Below are 18,534 nucleotides of genomic sequence, written 5' to 3'. Positions count from 1 at the left end.
ACTCATATGTGGAATTTGAAAAAAAAAAAGACAAATGAACTTACATATAAAACAGAAACAGATTCACAGACAGAATACAGACTTGTTACCAGGGGGGAGGGGTTGGGAAAGGATAAACTAGGAGTTCAAGATCTGGAGATACTGACAGGTATACATAAAATAGATAAACAAGTTCATACTGTATAACACAGGGAAATATATTCAATATCTTGTAGTAGCTCATGGTGAAAAAAGAGTAAGAAAATGAATATATGTATATTCATGTATGACTGAAGAATTGTGCTGTACATCAGAAATTGACACAACGTTGTAAACTGACTATACCTCAATAAAAAAATAAACTAAAGACATAACGGTTAAAAAAAAATAAATGAGAGACCTGGGTGTGAATTTTGTTAGTGGCAGAAAATGTTCAGGTATTGAAGAAAGACATGACCCATCACATTGAAAAAGTACACTGAGTGCCAAGTAGAAGAAATAAGAATGAATCCATACCTAGACACATTTTGGTAAAAAGGTATACTACTGAAGAGAAGCTATTTAGAATTAAAGATAAGATTTTAAGAAAATAGATCACCTATAAAGAAATGACAGTGGACTGAAAGCAGATGCCAGAAAAAGATAGCATAATATCTTCAAAGCACTGAGAGAAACTCACTCAAAGTCTAGAATTATATGCCTAGATAAGTTTATAGGCAAAGTACATGTGAGTGTTAGAAAATCAGAAGACAATTTTGAAAAGAAAACTTGTTTGCTCAGATTTAACCATTGATTCTAATCTTTAAAATAATTGGAAAAGTTAAGCAAGTTAACAGCAAGTATATGACAGTGAAAAAATTATATGATAGTGGAATTAGACCAAGTGTATAGTATGAATTTATAAGTTATGCTAAATAAGCATAAGGATGTTTAAAAACTGTTAACAGTTGGATTAAAAAATTAGATTGGAATATACATTACCAGGTGCTTGGCAATCACAATGTTATTTTAATGGGATTATTTAGTTCCCTGTTTCTAAAGTGAGGACATGAACAAAATACTAAGGGATGTAATCAGGTTAACCACATTAGTAAAAAGTTGCTTTTGTATACATTTAGGATTTCATGCAGTATTCCCACTTAAGTAGAGAGGGATTGTACAAAAAACTAGTTTTCCTAGAAGACTCCCTTTCTATTAAAAAATTCAACTTACCTTGTTAGGAACTAAACTTAGAGAATGCTGACCTTTAGAGTAAACACTTTATCATGAAGGAAGAACCTAATTTGGTTCTGCCAATGTCTGGTCGCCCTGCTGTGCTTTATAGAATGTTCTGTCTCGGATGGATTTGTTACCTGACAGCAGCACAAAGGAGGGAGACACCTGATGATGAATGGGTCTTTATTCTTGATACAAAAAATCCTAAAGACAACCAAATATCAAGTTGTTTTTGCTTCTGTTCAGGAGAATGTGAAAGTATGTCATGCTTATCTTAGAAAATAGAGCGATGAGGATTGTAAAATAGCTGGTGAAAAATTTTACTCCATCTTAAATACTAACTTTTACCATATTTCCTTCAGATGTTTTTGCCTTTTTCTCAAAGTTTTAGCCCTTGACATCTGAGTTCAGTTAGTCCTTAGCAATTACAGAATTACCAATAATTTCACTGTAATTGATATTTAAGTATTAGCTACTAGTGATAATAATGCTTCTAAACAGCAAAAAATTAATCCTTTTTAGTAACTACCAACTTGTGCCATACTTGAACGAATGACTTAGAGGTTACCTAAATAGTCTCCTAAAATTTGCTCCAAACACTTGAGTGATCCAGTGCCCAAGATACGCATTTGATAGTTTTCATGTCTCATAGTTACATTAGTTGAATTTATCATTTCCCTAGATTCCTTTAAAGTTGAAGAGTTTAGGGAGGGGACAGTTTGGAAAATGAACTCTCTACCCTGTACTGAATGATGTAATATAATGAGAACTACTCTCAGAAGAGGTTAGATTGAGTCGGTTTTACTGCAAATGAGTGAAGACGCTAATCAACTTTATAAAAATAAATGAAAAATTGCAGCCTTAACTCCCTTTTTATGACGAGCTGCCAGCAATGAAACATAATATAAGATTACGTTTAATAATCTTGCTCATTAGTTAGCGAAATCTTACTTTGCAGTAAAAAGTTATTACTGTTTAGATACCATTGACACTCATTTATGAAACTGATCCTTTCAACCAGTCAGCTGTGAAAATGAACGTAGGTTTTATTTTTGTTTATTTTTTTTATTTTTTTTGAACGTAGGTTTTAAAACGTTTATGTAGTGGTTAGTTAATTTAATACGTTAGACACTTAGATGATCAGAAGACATCACATTTCTTATTCTAAACACTCATGAAAGCAATGTGTATTTATCGTTCAAAAAATTGAAATGGCATGAATGTTTCTTACTATTTTATTCAGAAAATAGCAAAGCAATTATAGTATAAATGATCTCACACACTGCGTCTTGATTACTTCTGATATGGGAATTCATTGAATTGTTTTCCCTTTCTTGAACTGCCCCTTTTGTTTCTTAAACTGCTAGCTAGAGTTACAGTTGTATTCAATGTATATGATTTTTTTTCTTCTAAAAAATAATAAGTACAGACTCAGCTTCAGCACATTTATGTGAAGCTGTGCATCACCAAAATGTTTGTACCTCCCACGTGAAATTCAAAGAACATCGATTATGCAGAGATGGTGGTGCACAAGCAGGATCACTCTGTAGTGGAGAGAATGCTGCTTAGCTGGAACATGGGCAGGATTTCCTTTCTGGTTTCTGCCCTTTACTACAGCCCAAACTGCCCTAAGGGTGGAATGACCGTGTGTAACGTATCATCTAAGCCAAGGTGCTTTTGACAGTGAACGTGGACATTTATTATTATTATTATTATTATTATTATTATTATTATTATTATTTTATTATTATTATTGCAAGTTGTCTGGAAAGGGGTGGCAAAGGGATAAGCCGGTGGTTAAGTGGACATTATTAGTAATTGGGAAAACAGCAGGAAGCCAGGACTGTCCCAGGCAAATCTGAATGTATGGCCGCACTTCCTAAATGGAGTGGTTAACTTTACAGGAGTGCTCATCGCTGGTGCTTATCACTGACGGTATGGAGGAAGTGTCATTCTGAATGTCCACCTTGGATTTTTAAAATTATTTTCAGTCATTCCATAAATATTTGAGAGCCTGCTTTAAGCAAGAAACTCTGGGTGCTAAGTACAATACAAACAAGCAGGGGATCTAGTTTGTCCCAAATGGTTAAAATGGAATCGTTTAAACTTTAAATCTGTAAATCTGTAGGTATAAAAAACTAAATGTTAAATGAATGGCAGAGACCAACCACTTTAGGGCTTCAGAGTGTCAGGAGAGAGGGCTGTGTGTCATCAGGCCTAGGGCGGGCCCAGGCAGAGCTTGCACGGGGCTTTGATGTCGTTAGAATTCAGACACACGGAGAGGGAAGCAGAGACGATCTTTTAGGAGAAGGGAGCAAAATGGAGGAGAACGAGTCATGTTCACAGGGCAGTGAATCAACTAAGCTGGTTTGTGGCTGAAGAATGGGAGCAAGAGACATTATTTTTAACAAATGGGGTCAAATTCTACGAACCAGTCAAAGGATAGAATAAAGAGTTTGAACTTGATCCTGTTTGGAAACAGGATCCTGAATGTGTGGGGACAAGTCGGTGATGTAAAGAAAGACGTATTTTGGAAGGAATCATTTGGCAGCCCTGTGCTGGATTAATTGGAGTTTGAAGAACAGAGACCTGTTAGAGTGGTTGCCTGGTAGGTACAAGGGGTATCAGTGGAAATACAAGGAGAGGAAGCACCATGAGGAAGGAAGGACAGCAACTTAGCAACTGATCAGATATGGGAAACCTCAGAGGGGTGTCAAAGGGAAAGCCAGAAGATCCAGAGGGAGCTGATTTGGGAGGCAAGACCTCAAGTTTCATTTTATTTGGGGGTAATTAGTTTATTTACTTATTTAATGGAGGTCCTGGGGACTGAATCCAGGACCTCATGCATGCTAGGCATGCACTCTACCACTGAGCTGTACCCTCTCTCTCAAGTTTCATTTTAGACATGATGAGTTTCAAGTGACGCATGGATAATTCAAGTGAAACATTTAACCATCAGTTGAAAACAGATCAGAACAGCAAAACAGTATCCTTCCATGCTTTATTTGAAAATATGTGCCACTTTCCAACAACTTCTCATTCTTCCAAAAAGTTCTGCAAATTATTACTAAACTATAATCAAAACCCCACATTAGTGAAGGAAGCTGGGAGGCATACCGTGACTAATGCTGACCTAGAATATAGTGAACTTAGATTCTAGTCATGTCTCTGCCTCAAACTATGAGGCCTAAGGCAAGTCACCTTCCTTCTCACTGTAGCTGGACTAGTTTCCTCATTGGGACAATGAAGTAATTAGACCAAAATCTCTTCTAGCTCCAGAGTGTCTTGATTCCATAGAGGGGAGAGGGGCTGTCACAGTCATGCTTCATGGTCCTGCTAATTTGGAACATGCTGCTGGTGTTAGTTTTCTATTGCTGCTGTAACAAATTTCTATATACTTGGTGCCTTAACAACAAGAATTTATTGTCTTACAGTGTAGTAGGTCGGAAGTCCAAAATGAGTGTTACTGGGCTAAAATCAAGGTGTCTGCGGGGCTGCATTTCTTTCTGGAGATGCTAGGGGAGAATCCGCTTTCTTACCACTCTTTCCCACTTTTAGAGGCTACCCACGGTCTCCTTCCTCCATCCTTAAAGCCAGTGTTGGCAGATCCAGTCCTCACAGTACATCACTTGGAACTTCTCTTCTGCCTCCTTCTACTTCTTATGATCTTTGTGATGAAATTGGGTCCATCTGGATAATTCAGGATAACCTCCCCATCTCAAGATAGTTAATCACACTTGCAAAGTTCCTTTTTCCATGTAAGGCAACATGTGTATTCACAAGTTCCAGGGATTAGGACCCGGACATCTTTGGGGAGCCTTTATCCTGCCTACCATGATAACTTTTCCCAAGAAAAAAGGAAACCATCCTATTCTTTGTTCTTTAGATAATATTGAAACCTTATCCAAAGCTTTACTTTATTCTGTGTGATAGAATTATATATTTTGATAATTTTTGATTTCTCAAAGTTTAAAATATGGTAGTGATTAACTCTTAGGCATATATTGAAAGATTTAAAAAAAATCTCTGGTTTCCACCATTCAACAAATATAAAACTTAGTAAACATGCATATTTAAACTTAAAGAGCAAAACTACTTTTCCCTAAAATAGGGAGAGGATTGTAATCATATGTTTATTTGCTTTAGGAAATAGTGCATTTCATTGTAAATAGTAAAGAGTGAAAAATGAGACTTTAGTATAACATTTGACATTTTAAAGCTTTTTGCTAAAAAGAAATAAAATCACGTCTAATCATAGACCAGCTCCTTTTCCTCTTCTCTCACTTTGGCTTGACAAAAAGGATCTTTCAGGTTTTCAATTTCTATCTGTAAACAATGACCGAAGCAGTAATTATCTTTGACACAGTTGTGAGGTTTTGTTAATTGAGGTTTGTGAAGAGATGTCTAAGGGTGTGTGTCATTACTCCTTTGTAACACGCTTATTTCAAATGGACATATGTCATACTGGTAGAGATGTATGTCCCACAGGTGGTGATGCCACAAATGGAGATAAGAACTTAAATGGATATCAAAAGTCAGATATTAGTGACTTTCTTTTTTTCATGTGAAAATTACTGAGTTCAATCAATGACTAGATGGGAAAGTATGTTACCAAGAAATTATGTTAAGTCCATTTTTTCTCAGTAAAATTTCCAGGACACAATTCATAGCCATGAGAGATATTATATCAGAAATAGTAATTATTAAGTCAGAGAATAATCACAAGCAGTTTCATATTTAATGTTCTTTGGAAAAATAAGCTCCTAGAAAGTTAAACAAAACACTCTATTATAATTAACTAAACAGTAATACCCCCAAGAATGGGAATGAGGAATACAGACACTTTGCATTCCTGCTTCCAACAAGAGCCAAGCCAAACTCTGCCCATACAGTTTCTTAATGACACAAGGGAAAATGGCTAAAACCACAATGGAAATAGAAAATGCTTTTAATAGTTTCTATTATAAACTTTTCACCTCATGGAGAAACTGGACAGAGAAAATTGAATAACTGTACGGCCATGCTTACTTTGTTGAATTATGCTTGTCTTTCCTTAACCTTCTCCTCTTGGTTCATGACTCTAGTCTTTGTCCTAGTTTTTTTTTTTTTTTAATGTTCTTTGAGAGGTCTCCTTTCTTTTTTTATTGAAGTATAGTCAGTTTATAATATTGTGTCAATTTCTGGTGTACAGCACAATGCTTCAGTCATGCATGAATATACATATATTCATTTTCATATTCTTTTCCACTGTGAGCTACTACAAGATCTTGAGTATATTTCCTTGTCCTATACAGTATAAACTTGTTTATCTATTTTATATATACCAGTCAGTATCTGCAAATCTTAAACTCCCAATTGGAAGCCATAAGCAAAACAAAATGACAACCTACAGAATGGGGGAAAATATTTGCAAAAGATGAGATTGACAAGGGCTTGATTTCCAGAATATGTAAACAGCTCATATGACTTAATAAGAAAAAAACAAACAACCCAGTCCAAATATGGGCAGAAGACCTAAACAAGCAATTCTCCAATGAAGACATACGAATGGCCAATAGACACATGAAAAAATGCTCAATATCACTAATTATCAGAGAAATGCAAATCAAAATTATGATGAGGTATCACTTCACACCGGTCAGAATGGCCATCATTCAAAAGTCCACAAACGATAAATGCTGGACAGGCTGTGGAGAAAAGGGAACCCTCCTTCACTGGGGGTGGGAATGCAGTTTGGTGCAGCCAGTGTAGAAAACAGTATGGAGAGTCCTCAAAAGACTAGGAATAGACTTACCATATGACCTGGCAATCCCACTCCTGGGCTTATATCCAGAAGGAACATTAATTCAAAAAGACTAGCCATTATAATGTAATTAATCAATATGATCTCATGTAGAGTAGATTTAAAATATGTCATATGTCTATCATTGGACAACTACTTAGGAATTCTTTTTATCCCTGACTAGTATCTTTATTGTTGCTATCCCACAATTCAACATTTTATGGTCTGTTTGTTGTTTATACTGTTTTGTTTCCCCAATACAAAATGCACATTCTTGAATTTCTGCTCTTGTAGTTCACCTTCTCTGAATGTCCTTTCGTGTCCTCTAGAGGTAGCTACATCTTAGTCATCCTTCCAAACCGAGCTCGTTGTTTCTTTACACTGTGAACTCTTGGTTTAGTATGCAGCCTGTGGTGGTGTCTCCTTTCCCTGCACCCATATAGAAGAACCTGTGTTGGGTTGAGCCTTATGTTTCTAGTTATTTTTTATGTTTATGTCTTATCTTTCCAGCTAGATGCTGAAAGAATTCTTAGAGGCAGGAATTATCTGCTATGTATCTTTGCATCCTTGACACTTTGTCTAATGTGGTACAGGTTTTAGGTTGCCTGTAATTTATCAGAACTCTCAGTTCTAAGTTAAAGAACCCAGCTCACACACTAATTCAAGTAGTGAAGAAGGTCCAGGGATGGGACTGGCTGAATATTTCGTCGTGCTGGATCAGGTATCCAAATTTATCATCCAGAATTTGTCCTTCTGTTTTCCTTTGTCTTGGCTTTGCTCTCAGTTAAGAGTTTCCTAAGTTATGCCTTCCAGCAGTAGACGGAGAGCGTCCCTCTCTCAGTAGATCCAGGGAAAGCTTTTGGGCGGAAAGGAGAGCTTGGACTGTCTTGGCTCGTGTGCTGGGCCTGAGTTCCATGATTATGTCTTGAGACAGGGGGTGGGATCAGGTGCCTTCTTTCTTTCATAACATTTGCACCAACGTTGGAGAACTGTTGGTTCCTTAGAGGAAAAGGTGGGCTTTTGTGCTGGCAGATGGGAAATGGATGCTGACATGCAAAAATAAGATGCCCATTGGGAATTTCAGTAAATGTTGGCTGATTGATCAAGTCAAATTCCTTCTAAGAAGGAAGTCAGGTTTGTAGAGATTTCATTTTTCATCTTCACCCAAATCATTTTATTGTTGGAATAGTGCCACGTGTTCTCTGAGCACTCCATGGTCACTGTTGGGGGCGGATGTGAAGGTGGATGTTACATATGACTTTGGCTGCCCACTGATTTATCACCAGGGTTGAAAGGCTATTACTCTCTCAAGGATGGATTAATAACCTGTGCTTGGGTCCTTTACATAGGCCCTCAAAGTTCTTTTGTGGGAGAGTAAACAGAACAGTGCTGAGACCTCTCACTGTGGACTGTGATGACGGGTTAATGATAAACCTAAGCAGCATTATCAACCAGTGAAACTGCTAGTTGTGTGACTCTGTTTTGGATTCTGTCACCGAGAGCTGCGCTGACTTCAGAAGTTGTTTGCAAAGCATACAAATGGTGTGCCATTTGAAGTTGCCATTATTTCAAATAGTGAAATAATTGAAGACATGCACACTGAGTTGGCTAATCGGGTTTTTGAAAACTGCCTTTTTTGTTCATTGAGAAGTAAGGTTAGAGATATTTTAAGTACAAAAACCTAAGGCATGTATTGGCAGCTTGCATAAATTCAGCTACTGAAAGTCCTAATGAACACTGCAGGCAATGAACAGGGTATCAGGAAGACTAACTTCCATGGGAAGTGGACATGAGACAGATAAAACTGAGATGTCCACTGAGGTGTTCAATAAATCTCTACTGACTGATCCACTTAACATCCCTGTGGGACAGAATCAGGCTTGTGTGTGTTCTGTATTGCTTTTTACCTTCACCCCAAACACTTAACAGCCAGACAATTTAATAATGTCTTTGAATAAAAGCATAGATAATCTTTTATTCTCTGATTTTGGTTAGTGTTAATTATGCCCTTCTTAGCTAGTTAAGTTTGTTTATTTGTTGTGGGAAAAGAGAAAATCCAACATAAATAGTTTAGCGTGTTCTTTAGAAATCAAAGTTCTGAAATCTCTGAGGAAGCTAATATGTATTTTATTCAAAACTATTTCTGAGCACTACCTTAATTTTATTTTTAATCTTTACTTTTTAGAACTGGAAAATAAGCAGAAATCTACAGCTGGTCCCTCTTCGAATATTAATTTGTTCTTATAAATGTTTTGATCAACGTGGCCCTAACCTCTTTGGAATTGCTCAAGTGTAGAGCAGGGAAGAAGCTCACTTAGAGCCTCTCAGGACTTGCCCTGTGAGCTCTGCACACACAGTCAGATTATGGCCTCCTGTGGTACCATGCTCGTCTCTTTGTCAGTACATTAAGTAAAGGAAGAAAAATCATTTAATTGTAAAGGCCCCAATTTAAGGACCACAGTCTGCCTTTAAATTGTTTAGAAAACTCTAGGTGTGCCGTTTCTTCGTTGACTTAAAAACAAAATAAAAAACGGAAAAATGAAGATCAGTGGGGCAGATGAGTGTTATTTTTTCCTGTTGTTTTATGACGACCCCCCTCCTTGTTTAGTATTAAGGACTTTAGTTGGGACAAGTGTTTACGTTATGGATGCTTTGCAAGTGAAGTAGAATCACTCTTCAGCGTTACAGTTCAACTACATTTGTATGATTGCAGTTGAGCCCGTATTTTCCAAGAAGCATTAACATCTTTTTTCTTTCTTTTATTGAGGTAACATTCATTTATAACATTATGTAAGTTTCACGTATAGAATATTATATTTCAACTTCTGTGTATACCACTGTGTGCTCACCACCAAAAGTTTGGTTTCCATCCGTTGCCATGCAGTTAACCCTCTTTACCCATTTCACCCCTCCCCACCCCACATCCCCTCTGGTAATAACTCATGGGTTCTCTGTTTCTATGTTTTTTGTTTTGTTTGTTTATTTTGTTTTGTTTTATATTCTACATATGAGTGAAATCATATGATATTGGTCTTTTTCTATCTGACTTATTTCACTTAGCATAATGCCCTCAAGGTCCATCCATGTTGCAGCAGGTGGCAAGATTGTGTCTTGTTTTGTGGCTGAGTAGTATGGTGTCTGTGTGTGTATATGTACCGCATCTTCTTTACCCATTCATCCACTGGTGGGCACTTAGGTTGTTTCTGTATCTTGGCTATCGTAAATAAAGCTGCCATGAACATAGGGGTGCATATATATTTTTCAATTAGTGTTTTTGTTTTCTTTGAATAAATACACAGAAGTGGAATACCTGAATCATGTAATAGTTCTATTCCTAACTTTTTGAGGAATCTCCTTAGTGGCTGTACCAATTCATCTTCCCATCAACGGTGCTGGGAGGTTCCCTTTTCTCCCCATCCTTGCCGACACTTATTTCTTGCCTTTTTGTTGCTGTGAGGTGATATCTCATTGTGGTTTTAATTTGCATTTCCCTAATAATTAGTAATGTTGACCATATTTCATGTGCCTGTGGGCCGTCTGTATGTTTTCTTTGGAAAATTGTCTATTCAGAGCCTCTGCCCATTTTTTTAGCATCATATTTCTAAATCTAAATTTTCTTTCTAAATTTTTTTTTAATTGAAGTAAATTTAGTTACAATGTGTCAATTTCTGGTGTACAGCACAATGTCCCAGTCATGCATATACATTCATTTTCATATTCTTTTTCATTAAAGGTTATTACAAGATATTGAATATAGTTCCCTGTGCTATATAGAAGAAACTTGCTTTTGAAAAAAAAATCTATTTTTATATATATATAGTGGCTAACATTTGCAAATCTCAAACTTCCAAATTTATCCCTTCCTGCCTCCTTTCCTCAGTAACCATAAGGTTGTTTACTATGTCTGAGAATCTGTTTCTATTTTGTAGATGAGTTCATAGTGTCCTTTTTTTTTTCTAAGATTTCACATATAAGTGATATCATACGGTATTTTTCTTTCTCTTTCTGGCTTACTTCACTTAGAATGATGATCTCTAGTTCCATCCATGTTGCTGCAAATGGCATTTTATTCTTTTTTATGGCCGAGTAGTATTCCATTGTATAAATATACCACAACTTCTTTATCCAGTCATCTGCTGATGGACATTTAGGTTGCTTCCATGTCTTGGTTATTGTAAATAGTGCTGCTATGAACATTGGAGTGCATGTATTTTTTTGAATTAGAGTTCTCTCCAGATATATATCCAGAAGTGGGATTGCTGGATCATATGGTAAATCTATTTTTAGTTTTTTGAGGGATCTCCGTACTGTTTTTGATAATTGTTGTACCAAACTGCCATTCCCACCAATGGTCCAACAGTGTAGGAGGGTTCCATTTTCTCCACAGCCTCTCCAGCATTTATTGTTTGTGGACTTTTGAATGATGACCATTCTGACTGGTGTGAGGTGATACCTCATTGTAGTTTTGATTTGCATTTCTCTGATAATTAGTGAAATAGAGCATTTTTCTAGGTGTCTGTTGGCCATATCTATGTTTTCATTGGAGAATTGCTTGTTTCAGTCCTCTACCCATTTTTGGATTGGGTTATTTGTTTTTTTCTTATTAAGTTGTATGAGCTGTTTATATATTCTGGAAATTAAGCCTTTGCCAGTTGCATCATTTGCAAATATTTTCTCCAATTCCATAGGTTGTTGTTTTATTTTGCTTATGGTTTCCTTTGCTGTGCAGAAGCTTATAAGTTTAATTAGGTCCCATTTGTTTATTTTTGTTCTTATTTCTATTGCCTGGGTAGACTGCCCTAGGAGAACACTGCTAAGATTTATGTCAGAAAATGTTTTGCCTATGTTTTCTTCTAGGAGATTTATCGTGTCTTGTGTTATATTTAAGTCTTTAAGCCATTTTGAGTTTATTTTTGTGTGTGGTGTGAGGGAGTATCCTAACTTCATTGATTTACATGCTGCTGTCCAGTTTTCCCAACACCACTTTCTGAAGAGACTGTCTTTTCTCCATTGTATGTTCTTGCCTCCTTTATCAAAGATTAATTGACCATAGGTCTGTGGATTTATTTCTGGGTCTCTATTGTGTTCCATTGATCCATATGTCTGTTTTTATGCCAGGACCATGCTGTTTTGATGACTGTAGCTCTATAGTATTGTCTGATATCTGGGAGGGTTATTCCTCCAGCCTCATGTTTTTTCTCCAATATTGCTTTGGCAATTTGGGGTCTTTGTGATACCATATAAATTTTAGGATTGTTTATCCTAGTTCTGTACAAAATGTCCTGGGTAATTTGACAGGGATTACATTAAATCTGTTGATCATATTGGACAGTATGGCCATTTTAATGATATTGATTCTAATCCAAGAACATGGGATATGTTTCCATTTCTTTAAGTCATCTTTAATTTCCTTAATCAATGTTTTGTAGTTCACCATGTATAAGTCTTTCATCTCCTTGGTCAGATTTATTCCTAGTATTATTATTGTTTTGGATGCAATTTTAAAAGAGGTCGTTTCTTTACTTTCTTTTCCTGCTAGTGTAAAGAAATGTAACTGATTTCTGTATGTTAATCTTGTGTCCTGCTCCCTTTTTGCCCAATTGCTGTGGCTAGGACTTCCAAGACTATGTTGAATAGAAGTGATGAGAGTGGGCATCCTTGTCTTGTTACAGATTTCAGTGGGAAGGCTACACCATTGAGTATTATGCTGACTGTGGGTTTGTCATAAATAGCTTTTATTATGTTGAGATATGTTCCCTCTATATGCAATTTGGTAAGAGTTTTTATCATAAATGGGTGTTGAATTTTATCAAATGCTTTTTCTGCATCTATTGAGATGATCGTGTAGTTTTTGTCCTTTCTTTCGTGGATGTGTGATGTATCACATTGATTGATTTGCGTATGTTGAACCATCCTTGTGTCCCTGGGATGAATCCAACTTGATCATGGTGTACGATCTTTTTTATGTGCTGTTGGATTCTGTTTGCTAATATTTTGTTGAGAATTTTTGCATGTATGTTCATCAGTGATACTGGTCTATAATTTTCTTTGGTAGTGTCTTTGTCTGGTTTTTGTATCAGGGTGATGGTAGCTTCATAGAATGAGTTTGGGAGGGAGTACTCTCCTCCTTTTCAGTCTTTTGGAAGAGTTTGAGAAAGACTGATATGAGTTCTTCTTTGTATATTTGGTAGAATTCCCCAGTGAAGCAGTCTGGTCCTGAACTTTTGTTTGTAGGGAGGTTTTTATTGCTAATTCTATTTCATTTCTAGTGATTGTTATGTTCAAGTGGTCTCTTTTTTTTGATTTAGCCTTGGTGGACTTTATGTTTCCAGACACTTCCATTTCTTCTAGGTTGTCTAATTTGTTTCCATATAGTTGTTCATAGTATTCTTTATGTTTTTTTTTTAATTTCTGTGGTATTGGTTGTAATTTCTCCATTTTCATTTTTTATTGTTTATTTGTGCCCTCTCTCTTTTCTTTTTGGTGAGCCTAGCCAGAGTTTTGTCAATTTTGTTTACTCTCAAAAAACCAGCTCTTGGTTTGATTGATTTTTTTCTTTGTTATCTCTATTTTATTTATTTCCTCCCTGATCTTTATTGTTTCCTTCCTTCTGCTGACTTTTGGTTTTGTTTGCTCTTCTTTTTCTAATTCTTTTAGGTGATAGGTTAGGTTTTTCCACTTGAGATTGTTCTTTTTTGAGGAAGGCCTGTATTGACATGAACTTCTCTCTTGGGACTGCTTTTGCTGCATCCCATAGATTTTGTGTGGTTGTGTTTTCATTGTCATTTGTCTCAAAGTATTTTTTAATTTCTTCTTTGATTTCATCATTGACCCTTTGGTTTTATAGTAACATGTTGTTTAACCTCCATGCGGTCTTTTTTTTTTTTTTTTTACTTTTCTTTGTTTTTCTATAATTGATTTCTAGTTTCATGGCATTGTGGTTAGAAAAGATGCTTGAAATAATTTCCGTCCTCTTAAATTTGTTGAGGCTTCTTTTGTGCCCAAGCACATGATCTATCCTAGAGAATGTTCCGTATGGACTTGAAAATAATGTATATTCTGGTTTTTGGGAATGTAATGTCCTAAAAATATCAACCAAGTCTAACTGTTCTATTGTGTCATTTAGTGTCTCCATTGTCTTATTGATTTTCTGTCTGGAAGATCTGTCCAATGATGTCAATGGGGTGTTAAAGTCTACTACTAAGATTCTGTTCCCATCAACTTCTCCCTTTATGTCTGTTAGTATTTGCTTTATGTATTTGGGTGCTCCTACATTGGGTGCATTTACGTTAACAAGTATAATATCCTCATCTTGTATTGCTCCTTTAATCGTTGTATACTACCCTTCTTTATCTTTCTTATGGCCTTTGTTTTGAAGTCTATTTTGTCTGAAGTCAGTATTGCTACTCCTGCTTTCTTGTTTCCATTTGCATGAAATATCTTTTTCCATCCTCTCACTTTCAATCTATGTGTGTCCTTCTCCCTAAAGTGGGTTTCTTGTATGCAGTCTATTGTAGGCTCTTGTTTTATTATCCAGTCTGCCACTCTGTGTCTTTTGATTGGAGCATTTAGTACATTGACATTTACAGTAATTATTGATAGATATGTGTTTATTGCCATTTTGAACTTAGTTTTCCTGTTGATTTGGTATTTCTTCTTTGTTCCTTTCTTTTTCCTTTCGTGGTTTGACAATTTTCTTTTGTATTATTTTGGTTTCTTTTTGATTTTTGTGACTGTATTGTACACTTCTGAATTGTGGGTACCCTGTTTTTCAAGTATATTAACCCATTACTATATCTGTTTGCTTTGAACTGATAGTCATATAAGTTCAAACACATCCTAAAAAGAACAAAAAAAAAAAAAAAAAAGAAAAAAATTGACATTTTCTCGTTCCCCTCTTCCACCTTTAATGATTTTGATGTCCTCTTTCACATCTTCATGCTTATTCTGTTGCAACTCTTTGTAGATATCACCTTTCCAATTACAGTTTTCTCCTTCCTATATCATCCTACTTCTTTTCTATTTAGAGTAGACCTTTCAGTATTTCTTTTAGCATAGGTTTAGTATTGATGAATTCTTTTAATTTTAGCTTGTCTCTGAAATTCTTTATCTCTCCTTCTATTCTAAAGGAAAGCTTTCCTGGATAAAGTTTCCTAGGTTGCAGCTTTTTCTCATTCAGAACTTTGAATATATCTTGCCACTCCCTTCTGGCCTGCAGTGTTTGTGTTGAGAAATCAGCTGAAAGCATTATGAGGGTACCCTTGTAACTAACTCTTTGTTTTTGTCTGGCTGCCTTTAAAATCATTTCATCATATTTAAACTTGGCTGTCTTAATTGTATGTCTTGGTGTGGGTCTGTTTGTTTGGGTTCTTTTTGTTGGGGACCCTCTGTGCTTCTTGTGCTTGGATATCTGATTCCCTCTTCAGGTTTGGGAAGTTTTCAGCCATGATTTCTTCAAATACCTTTTCAATTCCCTTTTCTCTTTCTTCTCCTTCTGGGACCTCTATTATGCATAGGTTGGCATGCTTTATATTATCCCATAGGTCCCTTATATTTTTTTCATTGGTTTTTACTTGCTTTTCTGTCTGCTTTTCTTATTGGGTGACTTCTGTTATCCTGTCTTCTAAGTCACTTACTTTTTCCTCTGCATTATCTAGCCTGCTTTTGATTGCCTTTAGCTTGGCTCTCATCTCAGCCATTGAGTTTTCTGTTTTTAATTGACCCCTCTTTATAGTTTCAATTTCCTTTTTATAGTATTCTGTGTCTCTATTCATAGTCACTTTTATTTCCTTCAGTACTTTTATCATCCCCTTTTAGAAACCATCATCTAGTAGACCATCAAGGTCTATTTAAAGGATCGTGCTTTTAGGGGATTTCTCTTGTTCTTTTAACTGGGAGTGGTTTCTCTGCTTCTTCATTTTACTTACACCTCTCTGGCATTATAAGTTACGGAGTGTCAGTTATTTACTGTGGTCTTGGAGGTTTTTTTCTTTCTTTCTTTCTTTTTTTTAAAGAGGATGCCTTCCTGTGTAGACTGTGTGCCCCTAATTATCTTGTCACGAGGTTTGTTTTTAGTATGGATGGTTGCCACATCTTTCTTCTGTGTATGTTGCCTATTATCCCTTTGGTTGGGGTTGTGGCCAGTGTTGCAGTGATCAGAGTCTGCCCTGGTTGTTCAGTGGGGCCTCCTTTTTGTTCTGTGGTTGCACACACCTGACAGGGGCCGGGTCTGTTCCCACTTTGTTGGAATGGAGGCTTCCAGACCTGTTTCAGTTTCTGAGTTGTGGTGTGTGGTAGGTGGCATTGGAGTGCTTTTAAGTACTCTTTGTTGACTCTGCCCTTGTTCTTGCTTTGGCTATGGGAATGTCAGTGCTCTGCTCTGGTGTCCCCCACACTCTCTGCCCTCAGAGCTGGCAGTGTAGCTCTACCGACTTCTGGGTCACACACCTGGGTCGTGGTGTGCTGTCAGGTCAGCACTGTCCCCAGTGCTAAACACTGCTCCTGTGCTCAGCCTGCTGTGCAGACTCCTCTCATCTGCCTTAGAGACTTGTGCCGGTAGAGTCCCCAGCCCTGTAGCAGTTGTGTGGTCATGCTATCAGGTCAGTGCTGTCCCTAGCGCTGTGTCCAAGTGTGGTAAGCGGGCTCGCAGAAAATGTCAGTCAGCACCAGCCCTCGCCCTCACTGTGTGCCAGAACCCCTCTCCTTGCTCGTTTGTCTTAGAGGCACAGGTCCATAAAGGCACCTGTGGAGCAAAAGGGTCCCCTCTGCCTGGGGCTGTAAAAAAATCTCAGTCCCACCTATGAAGTTGTAGAGCCCCTGGATACAGATTCAGGTTTCTACCCCACCTACACCTGGCAGCCACGCACCAGTGAATATGATGGCTGTGACTGAGCCCCGCCTGTCTTCTCCCGAGAACGCTCCAGCGATGGTGCTGCGGGCCTGCAGAGACAAAGCTGAGGCCCAGCCACGTTGTGCCTCTGCCTTCAATGCATACTAGCAGTGTTGCTCACTAGCTTGCTTTTCTTTCTTTTCTTTCTTCCTTTCTTCCTTTCTTCCTTCTTTCTTTTTCTTTCTTTTCTTTCTTTCCTTCTCTCTCTCTCTTCCTTTCTTCCTTTCTCTCTTTCTTTCCTTTCTTTCTTTTCTTTTCTTTTTCTTTCTTTATAATGGGAAACCCAGGCTATTCTGTTCTGTATACACTCCCAGCCAGGGCACACAGCACACTCCAGTCCCCTGAGGCTGCCTCTGCACAGTCAGCCCCAGCTCTCCACCTGGCCTCTGACCTCCTCCACCACCCCTGCTGGCTTGCATCTAGGGCTGAGAATCACAGGGACCCTTTGTGCTGGTCTCTCTCAGTTCTGTCAGCCAAGGGCTGCTGTGCATGGATCCGAACCTCAGAGGTTCTCTCTATCCCTGCTGACATCTCCATTGGAGAGGGGGAGTCCCAGTGTAAGAGTGCTATTCCTCCTTTGCTGCTCCCTCCCCACGGGTCAAGTCCTGCACTAATTTCCTCTTTCTTCTCCTTTTTTTTTTTTTTCTCCTATGAGATTTGTGAAGATTTGATGGAGATGACATTCCGTCACAGTTCAGCAGGTGCTCTGATTGGCTGGGTGGGTCTGTGGATGTCAGTCTTGGTGTATTCGTGGGAGAGGGTGAGCTATGAGCATCCTTCTACTCTGCCATCTTGGTGGCTCCCCCTGCCCATTTTTAAATCAGGTTTTTTGTTGTTGAGTTTTCTGAATTCTTTATATATTTTGGATATTAATGCCTTATGGGTATATGATTTGCAAATATCTTCTCACACTTGGTAGGTTGTCTTTTCATTTTGTTGATGGTTTCCTTTGCTATGCAGAACCTTTTTGGTTTGATGTAGTCCCATTTATTTTTGCTTTTGTTTCCCTTGCCTGAAGAGACATATCCAGAAAGATATTGCTAAGGCCAATGTCAAAGAGTGTACTGCCTGTGTTTTCTTCTAGGAGTTTTATGGTTTCAGGTTTTACATTGAATTCTTTAGTATTGATTTTTGTGTATGGTGTTAGATAGTGGTCTAGTTTCATTCTTTCCTACGTGGCTGTCTAGTTTTCTTGCCACCACTTATTGAAAAGACTGTCCTTTTTCCATTGTATGTTCTTTGCTCTTTGCTGTAAATTATTTGTCCATATATGTGTAGGTTTATTTCTGGGCTCTCAGTTCTGTTCCACTGATCTATGTGTATGATTTCCTGTCAATACCATGCTGTTTTGATTATTATAGCTTTGTAGTATAGTTTGAAATTAGGAGTGTGATAGCTCCAGCTCTGTTCTTTTTCCTAAGGGGCACTAATGCCTTATTGACTAAGATAAAAACCTTCATTCCAATTAAAAATGTTTAGAAGCTGGAGACCCAGGCTTGGTTACTCCTAACATCACTTTATTCTTGCTTTTAAAACCTTTGAATTTTTTTCCACAAGAAGAACTGACAGAAGCCAGGGAAGTAGTGCTGGGATGAGAATTTGGCTTCTTTTCTCTGAAGGGCAACAGAAAAGTAGGCAAAATGTTTTGAAAATACATAGTATAATTTGC

The 18,534-nt window shown here is 37.4% G+C and overlaps 1 protein-coding gene across 2 annotated transcripts in view; it reads left to right on the top strand.

Annotated features, from left to right (window-relative positions):
- LRRC69 (leucine rich repeat containing 69) overlaps positions 1-9,309 on the top strand; it is a 73,678-nt gene extending 64,369 nt beyond the window's left edge. For both annotated transcript variants that reach the window (XM_032467801.1, XM_006194485.2), the window contains one exon: positions 9,162-9,309. In XM_032467801.1, coding sequence (XP_032323692.1) covers positions 9,162-9,272 — 111 coding nt within the window. In that variant the 3' untranslated portion in view covers positions 9,273-9,309. The remainder of the gene's footprint in view (positions 1-9,161) is intronic.
- The last annotated feature ends 9,225 nt before the right edge of the window (positions 9,310-18,534 follow it).

The sequence above is a fragment of the Camelus ferus genome, chromosome 25 (assembly GCF_009834535.1).
Source record: "Camelus ferus isolate YT-003-E chromosome 25, BCGSAC_Cfer_1.0, whole genome shotgun sequence".
Classification (NCBI taxonomy): domain Eukaryota; kingdom Metazoa; phylum Chordata; class Mammalia; order Artiodactyla; family Camelidae; genus Camelus; species Camelus ferus.
This window is presented reverse-complemented; position numbering and strand designations above follow the sequence as displayed.